At 36.5% G+C, this 12,529-nt stretch overlaps 1 protein-coding gene across 4 annotated transcripts in view; it reads right to left on the bottom strand.

Moving 5' to 3' along the window:
• Window positions 1-12,529, bottom strand: part of SLC14A2 (solute carrier family 14 member 2) — a 679,109-nt gene that overhangs the window by 64,016 nt on the left and 602,564 nt on the right. For 3 of the 4 annotated variants that reach the window (XM_074279251.1, XM_074279253.1, XM_074279252.1), the window contains 4 exons: window positions 9,915-9,959; window positions 5,506-5,685; window positions 2,740-2,917; window positions 605-794 (listed from right to left, as the gene is read on the bottom strand). In XM_074279251.1, coding sequence (XP_074135352.1) covers window positions 605-794; window positions 2,740-2,917; window positions 5,506-5,679 — 542 coding nt within the window. In that variant the 5' untranslated portion in view covers window positions 5,680-5,685; window positions 9,915-9,959. The remainder of the gene's footprint in view (window positions 1-604; window positions 795-2,739; window positions 2,918-5,505; window positions 5,686-9,914; window positions 9,960-12,529) is intronic. The other variant, XM_074279254.1, reaches the window with a different exon arrangement.

The raw sequence follows: 12,529 nt of genomic DNA, 5'->3' as shown, positions 1-12,529 counted from the left end.
TTATTTCCACTTTTCATAGTAACTCAGATTTATAGGATTTAGAAAGCATTTTCCTTACCTGGTGTGATAGGTAGTACATGTGTTATTATTCTTATTTTAAAATAATTTATTATTTATAATTTATGATGTTTATGTATATATATATGTATATATATATGTAATATATATAATATTTATAAATAAAAAATTAGACTCATTCTCCAGGGTTCCATAGCTTATAAGTTTCAGAACTGAGATTTGAACTTGAATTTCTTGACTAAAAGACCCTTCCCACCCCACTCTGCTACCGTCTGCTCACTCTCTCAATAATCCAGTTCACTAACTCTTCTCTCACCAGTCTAACCCAAATTGGCACTCTGTAATACATATTAATTGCATTATTAATATTTGGCTACTTTTTATTGTTTACCATATCTCATGCTAGCATTTTTTTAAAAAAGACAATTAGATTAAAAAAGAAGCTCTTTAAAAGCAAACCTTATGTCTTGTAAGTCTGTTTTATGATTCTTAGCACAGTATGGGGCATTTTTGTAAATACTTCATTGCTTAGACATAGTCAAGTATAGCCATATTTTTGTCTAGCCAGCCACAAGAAGGGACCTACCTGTCTTGACTCAAGGCAAGGGCAGTCAAGGTAGAAACCACAGCACCCAGGCCTCCAGTGATTGTCCACCAGGGATTCTGGATGAGTAGTCCAATGAAGATGATGATTCCGCTGACTGGGTTATTTACAAACATCACTTGCGCTGTCCCCCTCAGGACCCAGTCGATGAACTGGACAGCCAGTGGCTTATCTGAAAGAGATTCACTTGATTAAGGCACTGAAACCCACCTTATATTTCTCCCTATAGTTACATATCCCTGCTGCAGGAAGCTGAGATGAATGCAGGGGATTTCCAAGCCTATCAGTGTTATCCCAATGAGTCTCACTTTCCTCAACTATAAAATAGGGATAATAATAACTTACAAAGTTATTGTGAAGCAAGTATTTTGCTAAATCTCAAAGTTCTACAGAAATGCTAATTAAAATCATTATGACTGCTACTTTATCAGTTCCTAGGGAAAATAGAGCCTAGCATTTAATTTAGAGGAAGTCAAGTCTTGAGGTTCTAGTCATAGGCTCAGTTCGTAAATATGTCCTATGGACATTTCAAGACAAATATACAGAGACAATAGCTAGGGGAAGAAAGAAATATATTCTTCTCTGTAGTACTGTATAACTTAATTGTGAGTTAGGTTTTGGGCAAGAAAGAAAATCACCTGGAGGGTAAAGAGTGTTGGGTAGAGAATTAAATAACAGGGAAAAAAAACCCCAAAACAATTCAGTGTTTCTCAAGCAGGGATATCAGCATTGGTCCAGGACTGCAGGGAAGACAAATAGGTAGTCTAATAAAAATCAGACAGCAGGGCCCAAAGGCAGAAGGACTATCTTTCCTTCCTGTTGCTTTGATTTTCAAGGCAGTCTATATTTGGGATAGAATTTGATAGAATGGTAATAAGGATTCTAGAATATACTTGCTATACCAGATACTTCTTTGTCTTTAACTGAAAAAATTTGGAAAGAGAGAAAAGATGAAGAAGACAAGCGAGGGAAAGATCCTATGAAAATATGGATAAAAAATATAATAACTAGATGATTAGCATCATGCTTACCTAGCCTAAAAAAGTTAAAAACAAGTAAGTAAATGTTAAGACCATTCCACACCAAAGTTTGTGGAAGGGACAATCTAGTGAAGGCAGTATCACCTTTTCAGAATAATGTAATTAAATAAAATAGAATATATAATCTTATAAAAGCATAAAATAGAATGTGTAGCATTACAAAAGAAACTAATTATATTGAAATAGTTATCCAAGCATATAAATATATATTTATAGAAAATTCACAAACTCAAGGTTAAAGAGCTTTTGACTGGGTAGAAGCAAAGGTACCCACTAATTCATAATTTCATAGAATTAGATTTAGATTCATATAGATTTATAGATCCATGGAAGGTTAAAGTAGAAAGGATCTTAAATTTTATTTAGGTCAGAAAAAGAAATTGAGGTTCATAGTGGTACATTGTCTAAGTTGCACAGCTAGTTAGTGGGCTAAACCAAGCATAACTACATAAAAATTTAATGGAAGAGAAAATAATAAGTTCCAAAGTTCAAGGGTTCTTTCTTAAGATGCAGTGAGAGGTTAAATAACAATACTTGAGAATTTGAAAGGAGTAATGGTAGGGCAAGTGATACATTATAATGGTCCTCCATCTTATTGTAGTTGGTGACTCCAAGCTCTTTCAAGCAGTGAATAGGTGGGAATGGGAGTATATTACCATTACCTAGATGATCTCAGGCAAGTCATTTTTCTGAGGCTGTTTTCTCAACAGCAAAGAGAAAGATATTAGATTAGGTAATCTCTAAACTCACTTCCAGCTGTAAATTTATGATTTTATTATCTTCAAATATGATCAATGCTGAAATTATACGGGACACGGATCATTCCAAGATTTTGTAGGATGCATCATTTCCCTATTCACTTCCCCCAAAGCTAGTGTATAAGTATGCCTATGTGGTGGTGGAGGAAGAGAAGTGATAAAGATAACATCTGTGATTAAGTCTGCTAATGCAGGAAGAAAGAGAAAATCTCTCTGTGTTACTAGGAAATGGGATCTGCCCTTGGAAAGAGCTTGCTTGACGGATGAGGAAGGTCCTCTGGGCCAAGGTCATATTCTGATGCTCTTTGGTCCATCTTACCTTTGATCCAGCTGCTGCACTCCTTCATCTCACCAGTGAGGTAACCCACTGCTGTGAAGAGGCTGATGTTGCTCTCCTGGAAGGCTGAGTTCTGATAGGATGTGGTGTTTTCTCTCCTTTCTCTCTTGGGTTTTTCAATTTTCACCATGGGACTGTCTTCCATGGATGACCGGAGACCCTTTTGGAATGAGGGGAAAGTAGTGAAAAAGGCACCAAACAAGATGACATCCATTCTCTATGTGTTCAGAGATATTAAGAGATGGGATAGGGATTGTCATGGGGGATTAATGCTCTTTTTGGTCTCAGCTGAAGGATCTAGAAGAACTGGAGATAAAATAGGGATACTCTGGACAAGCTTTATTTAAAACCTTTTTTAAAATTTAAGCTATATTTTGTTCTATAGTTCTCCACTATCCATAAATGCACATATGTACTTACATAAGCCACCATACCATTTGTTCTATGCCCCACCCAGACCAATATCTCCTTTTTCTTTTTTTTTTGAATATGATAGGATGATTGATATCTTTATTTTTTGTTGTTTTTTTCTTTTTTTTTATTAATTGCTTTCTTTTTTCTGGTTATACATGTTAAGTTTTAAAAATACATATCATTATGAATCATATTGGGAGATAAAATCAGAACAAAAGGGAAAGACCACAAGAGAAAAAAACACAGAAAAAAGAAGTGAACATAGCATGTGATGATTTACATTCAATTTCTGCAGTTCTCTTTCTGGATGCAATGTGCCCTTTTCTAAATCTTTTCTAAACTCCCCTTCATCAAATTTTTGATTTCTGGGTAATCCCTCAAGGACCTGCTTTCTGTTAGATGGAAGCTAAGGATTCTGAAAAACATAGCCAAGCTATATTATATTCCATTTATATTTTTAATAGGACCTTTCTGGAGAATATAACTCAATTCAAGGGAGTCTCTAGTGATGAGAATTTTGTGAAATGGTAAGGGAGAATTTTTTCCCCATCAGAAAGAACAATTGTAAACTAGTTGCCTACTCTTCACATTGTGGATTCAGCCCTGGTCAGCTATGGACAGAGGGAGAGCTTTTCCTAGAGCGCTAAGCATTTTCATCCCTCAGTCTTTTCCCTTATTAATCCAATCCTTCTTCCCCATCCACAAAAGTCACAAAAGAGCTAAGCTTTGTACCTTTTCCTCTGACATTTCCAAGGGGGCCAATAGGTGCCTTGGGAGTACATGGGCCACCTGAGGCACGTTAGGAAGTCACACTCACTCTTTGAGGCTGTTACTTAGTAAACAACCTTTCCCTAATGGGCAAGAAGCAAAGACTGCTGCCTTAGAATTATAGACTCTCAGAAATGAAAGGAACCTTAGTGATTATCTTATTAAGTCATTTTTTTTTTTTTTTTTTACTGAGTTGTGATTTCATCAGTCTAGGGAACTCCATCTATCAAAGTTGGATGCCATACCTCTGTAGTTTGTAGTTTTAATTGCAGGGACACAGAATTTGAATCATTTCTCTAGAGGTACATGCATTAGATAACAGAGGAGAAACTTAACCAAGATTCCTGGTTTCAAAATTGCTTTTCATCCCCATTTTACAGGTTAAAAAAAATCTGAGATCCACATGTTGATGACTATGACTCACAAGGTTTCTATCTGCATGGTTGAAGGGAACATTCATAAGAGGAAAATCATAGATGTAATCAAATAACGTCACATAGCTAGTTAATGGCAGATCCAGGTCTAGTGTCCAGGTCTCTTGACCTTCAAGTTCAGCACTCATTCAACTGTATCATGCTGCCTCCATTTATTTCTGGGCTAAGAAGACTCTTCAGTGTGTAGATGTAAAGTTTGAGAGGATTGTGGTCAACAAAAACATAGAGGGGATGGAGAACAGGACTGTGATCTGACTGTGGTCTTCTTTAGGGGACATCCTTCATCAGATAGCATAAAGTGTGGAAAACTTATTGTCCCCAAGAAATGGTGAAATTATGAAATATAAGATTTATCTTCATCCAGGAACATGTTGAATCAATCGTTCTCAGGCTCTTTACCCCATCTCCCCGGCTTTCTAATGGGATCCTGGAGGTCCCCAGAGATATCTGATTTCTATATTAGAATATTCTCATCTGCTCTGTTATACTAGGATCCACAGGACACACAGGAGTCTGATATTCCTTTTGGTTAAAAGGCTTACCAATGAGTCTTCAGAGATATGTGGTTATGAGCTCTACTAGTTTAGAGATCAGAGGGAGCTGATGATGACTGGGAAAAGCTCCCAATCTTTAAATGTCTACATCAGGGTAACTCTGACCCCTCTCTCACTATCCTTCCCTTGGTATTGCTTGGGGCCTTAACCAGAGAATCTTGGACAAAAGGGACTGTGGGGCTGGTAGTAATTTTAATTTTTTTTTAAACTAAGTTGCTTTCATTTTTTAGGATCTTGAGGAGAGAGGGTAGTGGGATGAAAGGCAGGTGTGCCACAAGACATTCTTTGTACTTCTGAGCAAATGTTCTCCCATCTGGCTATCTGAAGTGATTCCTTGGCTATTGTTCAGTCATAATAGCTATGCTGCTAACTTGCCGTCTGAACCTGGGCAAATCACTCTCATCTATAAAGAGCCCTTTTAATACTTCAAACATCATATGCTTCTATGAAATGCTGCTAGGGGTGATCTCCCATCCTTTCCGAATGCTGTCTTCAGGTAAAACTGGAACATCTACCTGTATTTAGTTCAACAACCATTCTACTCTACCCACCAATGATAAAAGAATTCTACTGTGTACCTTTTCTTCTGGCATTTCCAAGAGAGGAAGACCTGGATGGGTGTCTGGGGAGCGTGGGGTCCATGTTGGACACATGAACTCTGACTCATAAAGTCTGCATCTGTCAGAGAGAGAGTCTACTAGGAGGGGACTGCTGTGGGTCTCAGACATGTCCTTTCGAGGCTGGCTGCTCATTCTGCGCTGTGAATAGAAAAAAAGAAAAAAAACACAACTCCACAGTTAGCTAATAGGTTTGGAAGAGCTTTGGATGAGTAGGGAGCAAGCAAATTATAAGACTGGTTCTCTGGGGGACAGTGATACACCCACACATTTCTGAGATTGAATCCAATAGTATAGCTCTACCACATGTCTCTGGAAAGGGCTTACACCATTCCATCTGCTTTCCCCATCTCTATGAAAATCCTTCTCGTTTATCAAGGGCCAGCTTAAAAGTAACTTTTTCATTTGTTGATTTGTTCATTCATTAAATAAGCATTTATTAGGCACCTACTATGTGCCACATATTATCCTAGTGCTAGATATATAAAGAAAAATCAAAACAATTCATCAAGATGCTTACATTCTGTTTTTCTATTCTATTGTGCATGTAGGATGGTGGTGGTAGGGAAGGAGAACTTGCACATAGATAAATATATAGACATAGCAAAGCAATTTCAGGGGTGTAGGGAGGATTCTGATGACTAAGGAAATCAAGAAGCAGCACTTGTGCTGTCTTCTCAGAGCTTAAGGTGAGGAAGGAATAATTCTAGGCATGCAAAAGTATAGAAATGAGAAGTGGAATGTCTGAGAAATAAGTAGGTCAGTTTGGATGAAACATTGTGTTCATGAAGGAGAGTCATTTGTATCTTTCTATAAAGTTTTTCCTTATCTCATTACTGGAGCCACATTCACATGAGAGATGGCTAGCTGGGGACCAGAGAAGAGAGTGAGAGTTACTCTACACAAAGATTGAATTTATCCTTTTCGCCTTCAACCCTCAGTTGGAATCCAATAAATAGAAATTAAACTTAACTGAAGGAGAAAATCCTCATCTTTGGTGGGTTGTAGATAGAGTAGGGTACTAGAGTTGTCTCGAGCCTCCCTGACACTGAAAGTCATAAATATTTGACCTTAGAAAAGTAACTCAAAAGTTTCTCTATTTTTAAAGCAGAAGTATTCCTGCTCTTTCTACATCACAGGAATACTGTGAGGATTCAAGGAGATAACACATGGCAAAGAGTTTTGAAAACTGGAGCACACTATAGAACAATTTGAAAAAAAAAAGGAAAGAAAATTTATCATCATTGCTCCTATTAAGAAGACTTTAAAAAAAAATGGAAAAGGGATGACTCATGGGAGTAATTGGAGAACTAATCCCTTTTGAATATTTTTCTCTCCAGATGCCACCTCTGGATGGTTTCAATTCTCTGTCACACTCATGTTTTATGAATCTTTGACAGTGGTTCCCAACTTGTGCATGTAGAATCCCTAGGGGGCCATGGAGTTATGGCAAAGGGTCCATCTGTTCAGCAAGCATTGGCGTGTTGATCTTTATTTAGCTCCAACAAAATATGCAGCGTGACTCAGTATGATGAATAGGCGAACACACCATCTGTAGACTGAACTGTCTCACACATAGATGTACTATTTTTTCCAAAGAGATGTAGAAGCTGTGGTGATGGTAATGCTCCAAAAGCATTAGTGAATTCATAGCAGCCTTTGGTCATGATTTATCTTCTTATTCAGTCAGATTCATATTCAGATTGCTATTATGAGGGAGCCTGTGACATTTTTCAAATTTTAAAAAGGGTCATCATGCTAGAAGAGGCTAATGATTAGTTAATGTCAATCTGAAGACTCACACTCTAGGGTGGCAACATTTAAGCTACCTATTGCTTGTTCATGGGTATTTTACGCTAGCTGTTCAATTTGGCGTGTACTGATCTAAGTTCTATTTGGCTTCCAATTCTATTACTTGGCTGAAACTGCTTTCCCAAAGGCTTCTGGGAACTTCTTAATTGCTCAATCCAATGATCTTCTCAATCTTCATCTTCCTTGACTTTTCAGTGACTTTCATCACTTTAACCACCTCCTCCTTCTGGATAAACTCTCCTGCCTTGCCTTCCATGAAATTGCTCTCTCAGGTTTTTTTCTAACTGAAGGATTAGTGGTTTTCCGTTTCCTTTTCTGGGTTAACATCTATCTCCTGCTTCCTAACTTTAGGTGTCTACCAAAGCTCTGTTCTGGGTTATCTTTTCTTCTTACCATTTCTGACTTTCAGTCTCATAGTTTCAATTATCATCTCTGTACATATCACTTTGAAATTTCCATATCAAGCTCAATTTTGTCTCTTCCATTCTAGTCTTTCATTACTAATTTCCTATTGATGACACAAATGTGATGATACAAATTCCTGTGCTGACAACACAAATGCAAAACATTCAAAATGAAACTCATCTCCCCACTCAAATCTCATCCAAACTTCATTATTTCCACCATTGTTTCAGCTACTTATGTTTGAGAACTTTATTTATGATTCTTCCCTCTCACTAATTCTCCAGTGAGTTGCTGGGTTCAGTCAGTAAATTTCAACATCTCTTGAATTTGTCATCTGCTCTAAGTCCTCATCATTCTCACATGGCAGGCTATTGATTGGTTTTCCTGTCTCTTTCAAATCTCCAATCCACCTTTCCCACAAATGTCAAAATAATCTTTCCAAAGCACAGACCGGACCTGACCATGATCCTTCCCAGTTCAAAACCTTTCCCTATTATAAGACAGATCTCCATAGATAAAATAAAAACTCCTCCGTCTCTTGTGGAACTTCACAATTCCACTCCAAGATATTTTTCTATTTATACTTTGCATTACACTCCACTAATTTTGCTTGTTGACAAATTTACTTGCTGCTACTAGTTGTAGTTACCTGAATCAACTTGCTACCTTCCTCTTCAATGGGTTTTTATTTTTCTGCTATATATGTATACATATACATATACACATACATACATATACTCTTGTCTTTTGCTCTATCAAATTTCTCATCTGTTGTTGGTTGTTATTTCAGTTCTAGTTCTCCATTTTCTTCAAATTTTCTTAGAGCCTCTTGTTTGTATTTCTGCTTTAAACTATTCATTCTCAAATATGTATCATGTTTATTTATATTGAGAAAGGCTAGTACCCAGAGGCTGCCTAGAAAGTTAAGAAATGTTGAAAAAGGACACATCCTCTCATTTGTTTTTTATGCCCCAGGTTTATTTACATGTCCAATACATTACAGAAACCTGGACGTTCCTCATCTCCTGTGGATTTTTTTTTTTTTTTTTGGTGAAATGAATTTTGGAGATACAGATCAAGACCAAGAGATTGGCACCAGTAAGAGAAAATTTCTAGCCAGGACCCAGGATTTTGAATTGGCTTCTGGAAGAGCCAGTCAAAAGAATAATATAATTTTTTTTTTGCCTGAGACATCTGTTGTTATTATTATTTTTTAAATTGTTTTTTGGCTACTAGGTTGGATATAATGGCTCATACCCATAAACTTTGCACTAAAATAACTTTAGCCTTCTCTTTGAACAAAAAGAGCTTAAGAGTTGCTATGCCCAGTACTTTCTTCCAATATTATTCTGGGAGAAGTGGACAACAGATGGTCCTGAAGAGGCTAAATAAATGAATATCACCAGATAAGTCACAGAGGACAGTTTTGGGAGACCACAGGGCCAAGAGAGATGAAAAAAAGGTGAAAACCACAGATACAATATCTGGTAAAAATAGTTTGCCATCAGCAGAGTGCAATTTCAGCACTATGAGTTGCGTCATCCATACATGCAACCTCATTTCCCAGTGGGTATCTTCTTTCCTTTCATACAGGTTCCCTGACTACGTATGTGCTCTGTGTGCCTTCTCATTTGTGTTTCCTGTTCGTTTATGGTCTCTGCATGTGTCCTCCCCATTGATGGGGTGGTAAGTTTTGAGTAGTATACTCCATACATATATAAGAGAAATGAATCATTAAACTCCTCTGTTGTTTGATATTAAATGGTTTTGCTTTGAACCAATGTGGCCTAGTAAAGTCTAATGAAAGGGGCAGCTAGAGAGTGCAGTGCATAGAGCACCAGCCCTGAAGTCAGGAAGATCTGAATTCAAATTTGGCCTCAGACACTTAACACTTCCTGGTTGTGTGACCCTGGGCAAGTCACTTAACCCCAATTGCCTCAGCAAAAAAAGTACATATTCATATAAAAAATGAAGTATAATAAAGAAGGATAGTTGAATAGAGGAGGTGAGAGGGACTATTTATTTCTGATTAGTCTGTCACATCTATAAATCTTTTGTTTGAGGGGGAAGATTTCTTGCAAAGACTCCTGAAGTGATAATCAAGTTGATTGTGCCCTCTCTTTCCCTTATAGTCTTCATGGATGGTTTCTTACCTAACAGGAAGATGCTAGTTCTTCTGCACAGATGCGTTCTCTTCTCTGAAAAGGAAAAGGAAAATGTCACTTACAATCTGGTTCTTCATCTTGTGGAAGGAAAAATAGGGATGTAGTCAGAGAGAGGCTTTACCTTTTCCTCTCAAAATCCAATGCCCACCATGTCTTTTTGGAACTGTCCTGCCTTAGAGGTACCTCATAATAATACCAATTAATTAGAATGAAAATAAAACCATTTCATACTTTATGACAGAAGAACTAGCTTTTGTGTGTTTTTGCAAGGATTCTGTATTCTGTTTTGGAGATATACAAAACTGAATTCTAGTGGTTAGTTCTTTCTATTCCCTATCTGGATTTCGGTGGAGATAAAAAAAATATATCTAATTAGCTGTGTATTTATATAGAATTAAAAACAGGTTGTCAAAAGTTGATCGTGTGATTTAGGATGGTTCCTGACTGACTAGAATTGTAGAATGTATTGATGAATTTGACCCAGAGAGCCTATAGATGAATCCCAATTCATTGTTGTTGGTGGTGTGTTGTGAAGTAAAATATAAAAATCTCATATATAAAAATCCCATCTAGAAGTAATCATAGTGATCTGAGGAGCTGTAGCTAGATTTAATACCTTAAGGAATTTTAGACCACCTAATCTGGAAGTAAGTATATTAATTTTTACATATAATATTTTATTTTATTTATCTTTTATTCGATTTTTACTTTTAGCTTCAAATTCTCTCCTTCCCCCAATCCACAAGTTGAAAAAGTAAGAAAAGTAATCTATTCACAGAGGCATAGACAAAACAAATTCTCACATTAGCATGTTTTATCTATGTCTATATCTATTTTCTATCTTGTATAAATAGATATATTCACATATATGTGTGTACATTTACATATGCCTGAATTTCTATTCTGAGTTCTTCCTTTTGGAAGGGGGTAGCATGTTTCATCATAAGTCTCTTAGAATTGTGGCTAGTCACTTTGTTGGTCAGTGTTTTCTAAGTCTTTCAGAGCTTTTTGTTTTTATAATACTGCTGTTATTTTATAAATTGTTTTCCTGCTTCTTCTCACTTAATTTTGCATCAGTTCATACAAGTCTTTTCAGATTTCTTTTTTATTATTTCTTATAACAGAACAATATTCTATCATAATCACATACTACACATGTTCAGTCATCTCCAATTGATGAGCCAATTCCAATTCTTTGATACCATGAAAAGAGCTGCTGTACATATTTTTGTATCTAAGGATTCTTTTCTTCTTTTTCTGAACTATTTAGGGGTATAGATCTAGTAGCAGTATTACTGGGTTCAAGGGCTCATAGTTTTGGAGAAATAGTTTCTTTGCAGCTGGACTGGTTCATAGTTCTAGCAACAGTATATTAATGTACCTGTTTTCCCACAACCCCTCCAGCATTTGTCATTTTCCCATTTTGTCAATTTGTTGATAGCTTGATGTCATATTGCTTTGGTGTATTATTTCTGAATTTTTAGATGTCCTTTTCATAGAAAATTAATCCTATAAAATATATTCTTATAATTTTGAGTTTTATGGGTATAGGGAATAAGAAAGAAAATGTGAGAAAATGCCTGATCAGGGTTCCGAGTTATGATGGTGGTAGCAGAAAGATTGAAAAAGATAATTAGAGATTGAATGTGGTGGATCATTGATTTCAAGGACATGAGTAAACTCTGGTTCCATGAAAGGTCAAGAGGCTCAGAATATTGAGTTGGGATTCAATGTCAGTCAGATAACAAGCATATGACATATTTGTTATGTTGTAAGCTTTGTACTAAGTATTGAATATACAAAGAAAAAGAAAAACAAGTTATGAAGAAAGACTGTAAGACAAAGCTAAAGGTATCTTCAGTTGAGTCCAGTAAGGAACTGGTACTCAAGAGAATTCATGTAGTTCCACATAAACCGAGATCAAATATATACCATAAGATTATTCACATATTTTCCCATGGAATGAATTATGTTTTTTTTTTAAAGTTCAAAAATGTTTTATTGATATTTTAAAATATTTATGTGACCTGTATTTTCCAATGGATGTCCCCCCTTCATTTCCTAGAGAGTTTCCTTTATAACAAAGAAAGAAAATGTCTCTCTCTTTCTAGGTATCTCTGTCTCTGTCTTTCTGTCTCTTTCTCTCTATCTGTCTCTATCTCTGTCTCTCCCATCTCTAAAGAGAGCATGCTGGGTTTTTTCTAAACATATATTGAGAACTTAAGGGATACACTTCTCCTGCTTCCTATGAAAGAATCTTAGAACTTAGAAAGAATCCTGGCTCTTAAGTTTCCATGAGTCACAATCCGCATCTGGCCAAATAGTCAAAGAGGAGCTTCCTCCCTGAATGTCATCCTCAGTCCTTAAGGTATGGCCTTTTCTTTACCTTGAGTTCTAATTTCTCTGATTGTTGAACTACTACTAGAGTCACTGAACTTCAAAACTGCTTCCAGCTTCCACCTCATCCTATTTGGGTACTAGAGAACTACTCCAGTCTCATCATCTTCAGATTAACCATACGTAACACATGGAATAGATGGCATAGGGGCCCAAGTTAATTGCTAATAATCAACCAGTATTTATTAAGTTCTTACAGAGCTACT

This window comes from Sminthopsis crassicaudata, chromosome 1 (genome assembly GCF_048593235.1).
Source record: "Sminthopsis crassicaudata isolate SCR6 chromosome 1, ASM4859323v1, whole genome shotgun sequence".
NCBI classification, from domain to species: Eukaryota; Metazoa; Chordata; class Mammalia; order Dasyuromorphia; family Dasyuridae; genus Sminthopsis; species Sminthopsis crassicaudata.
The sequence above is the reverse complement of the archived record's forward strand: the minus strand, read 5'-3'. Positions and strand labels throughout refer to the sequence as shown.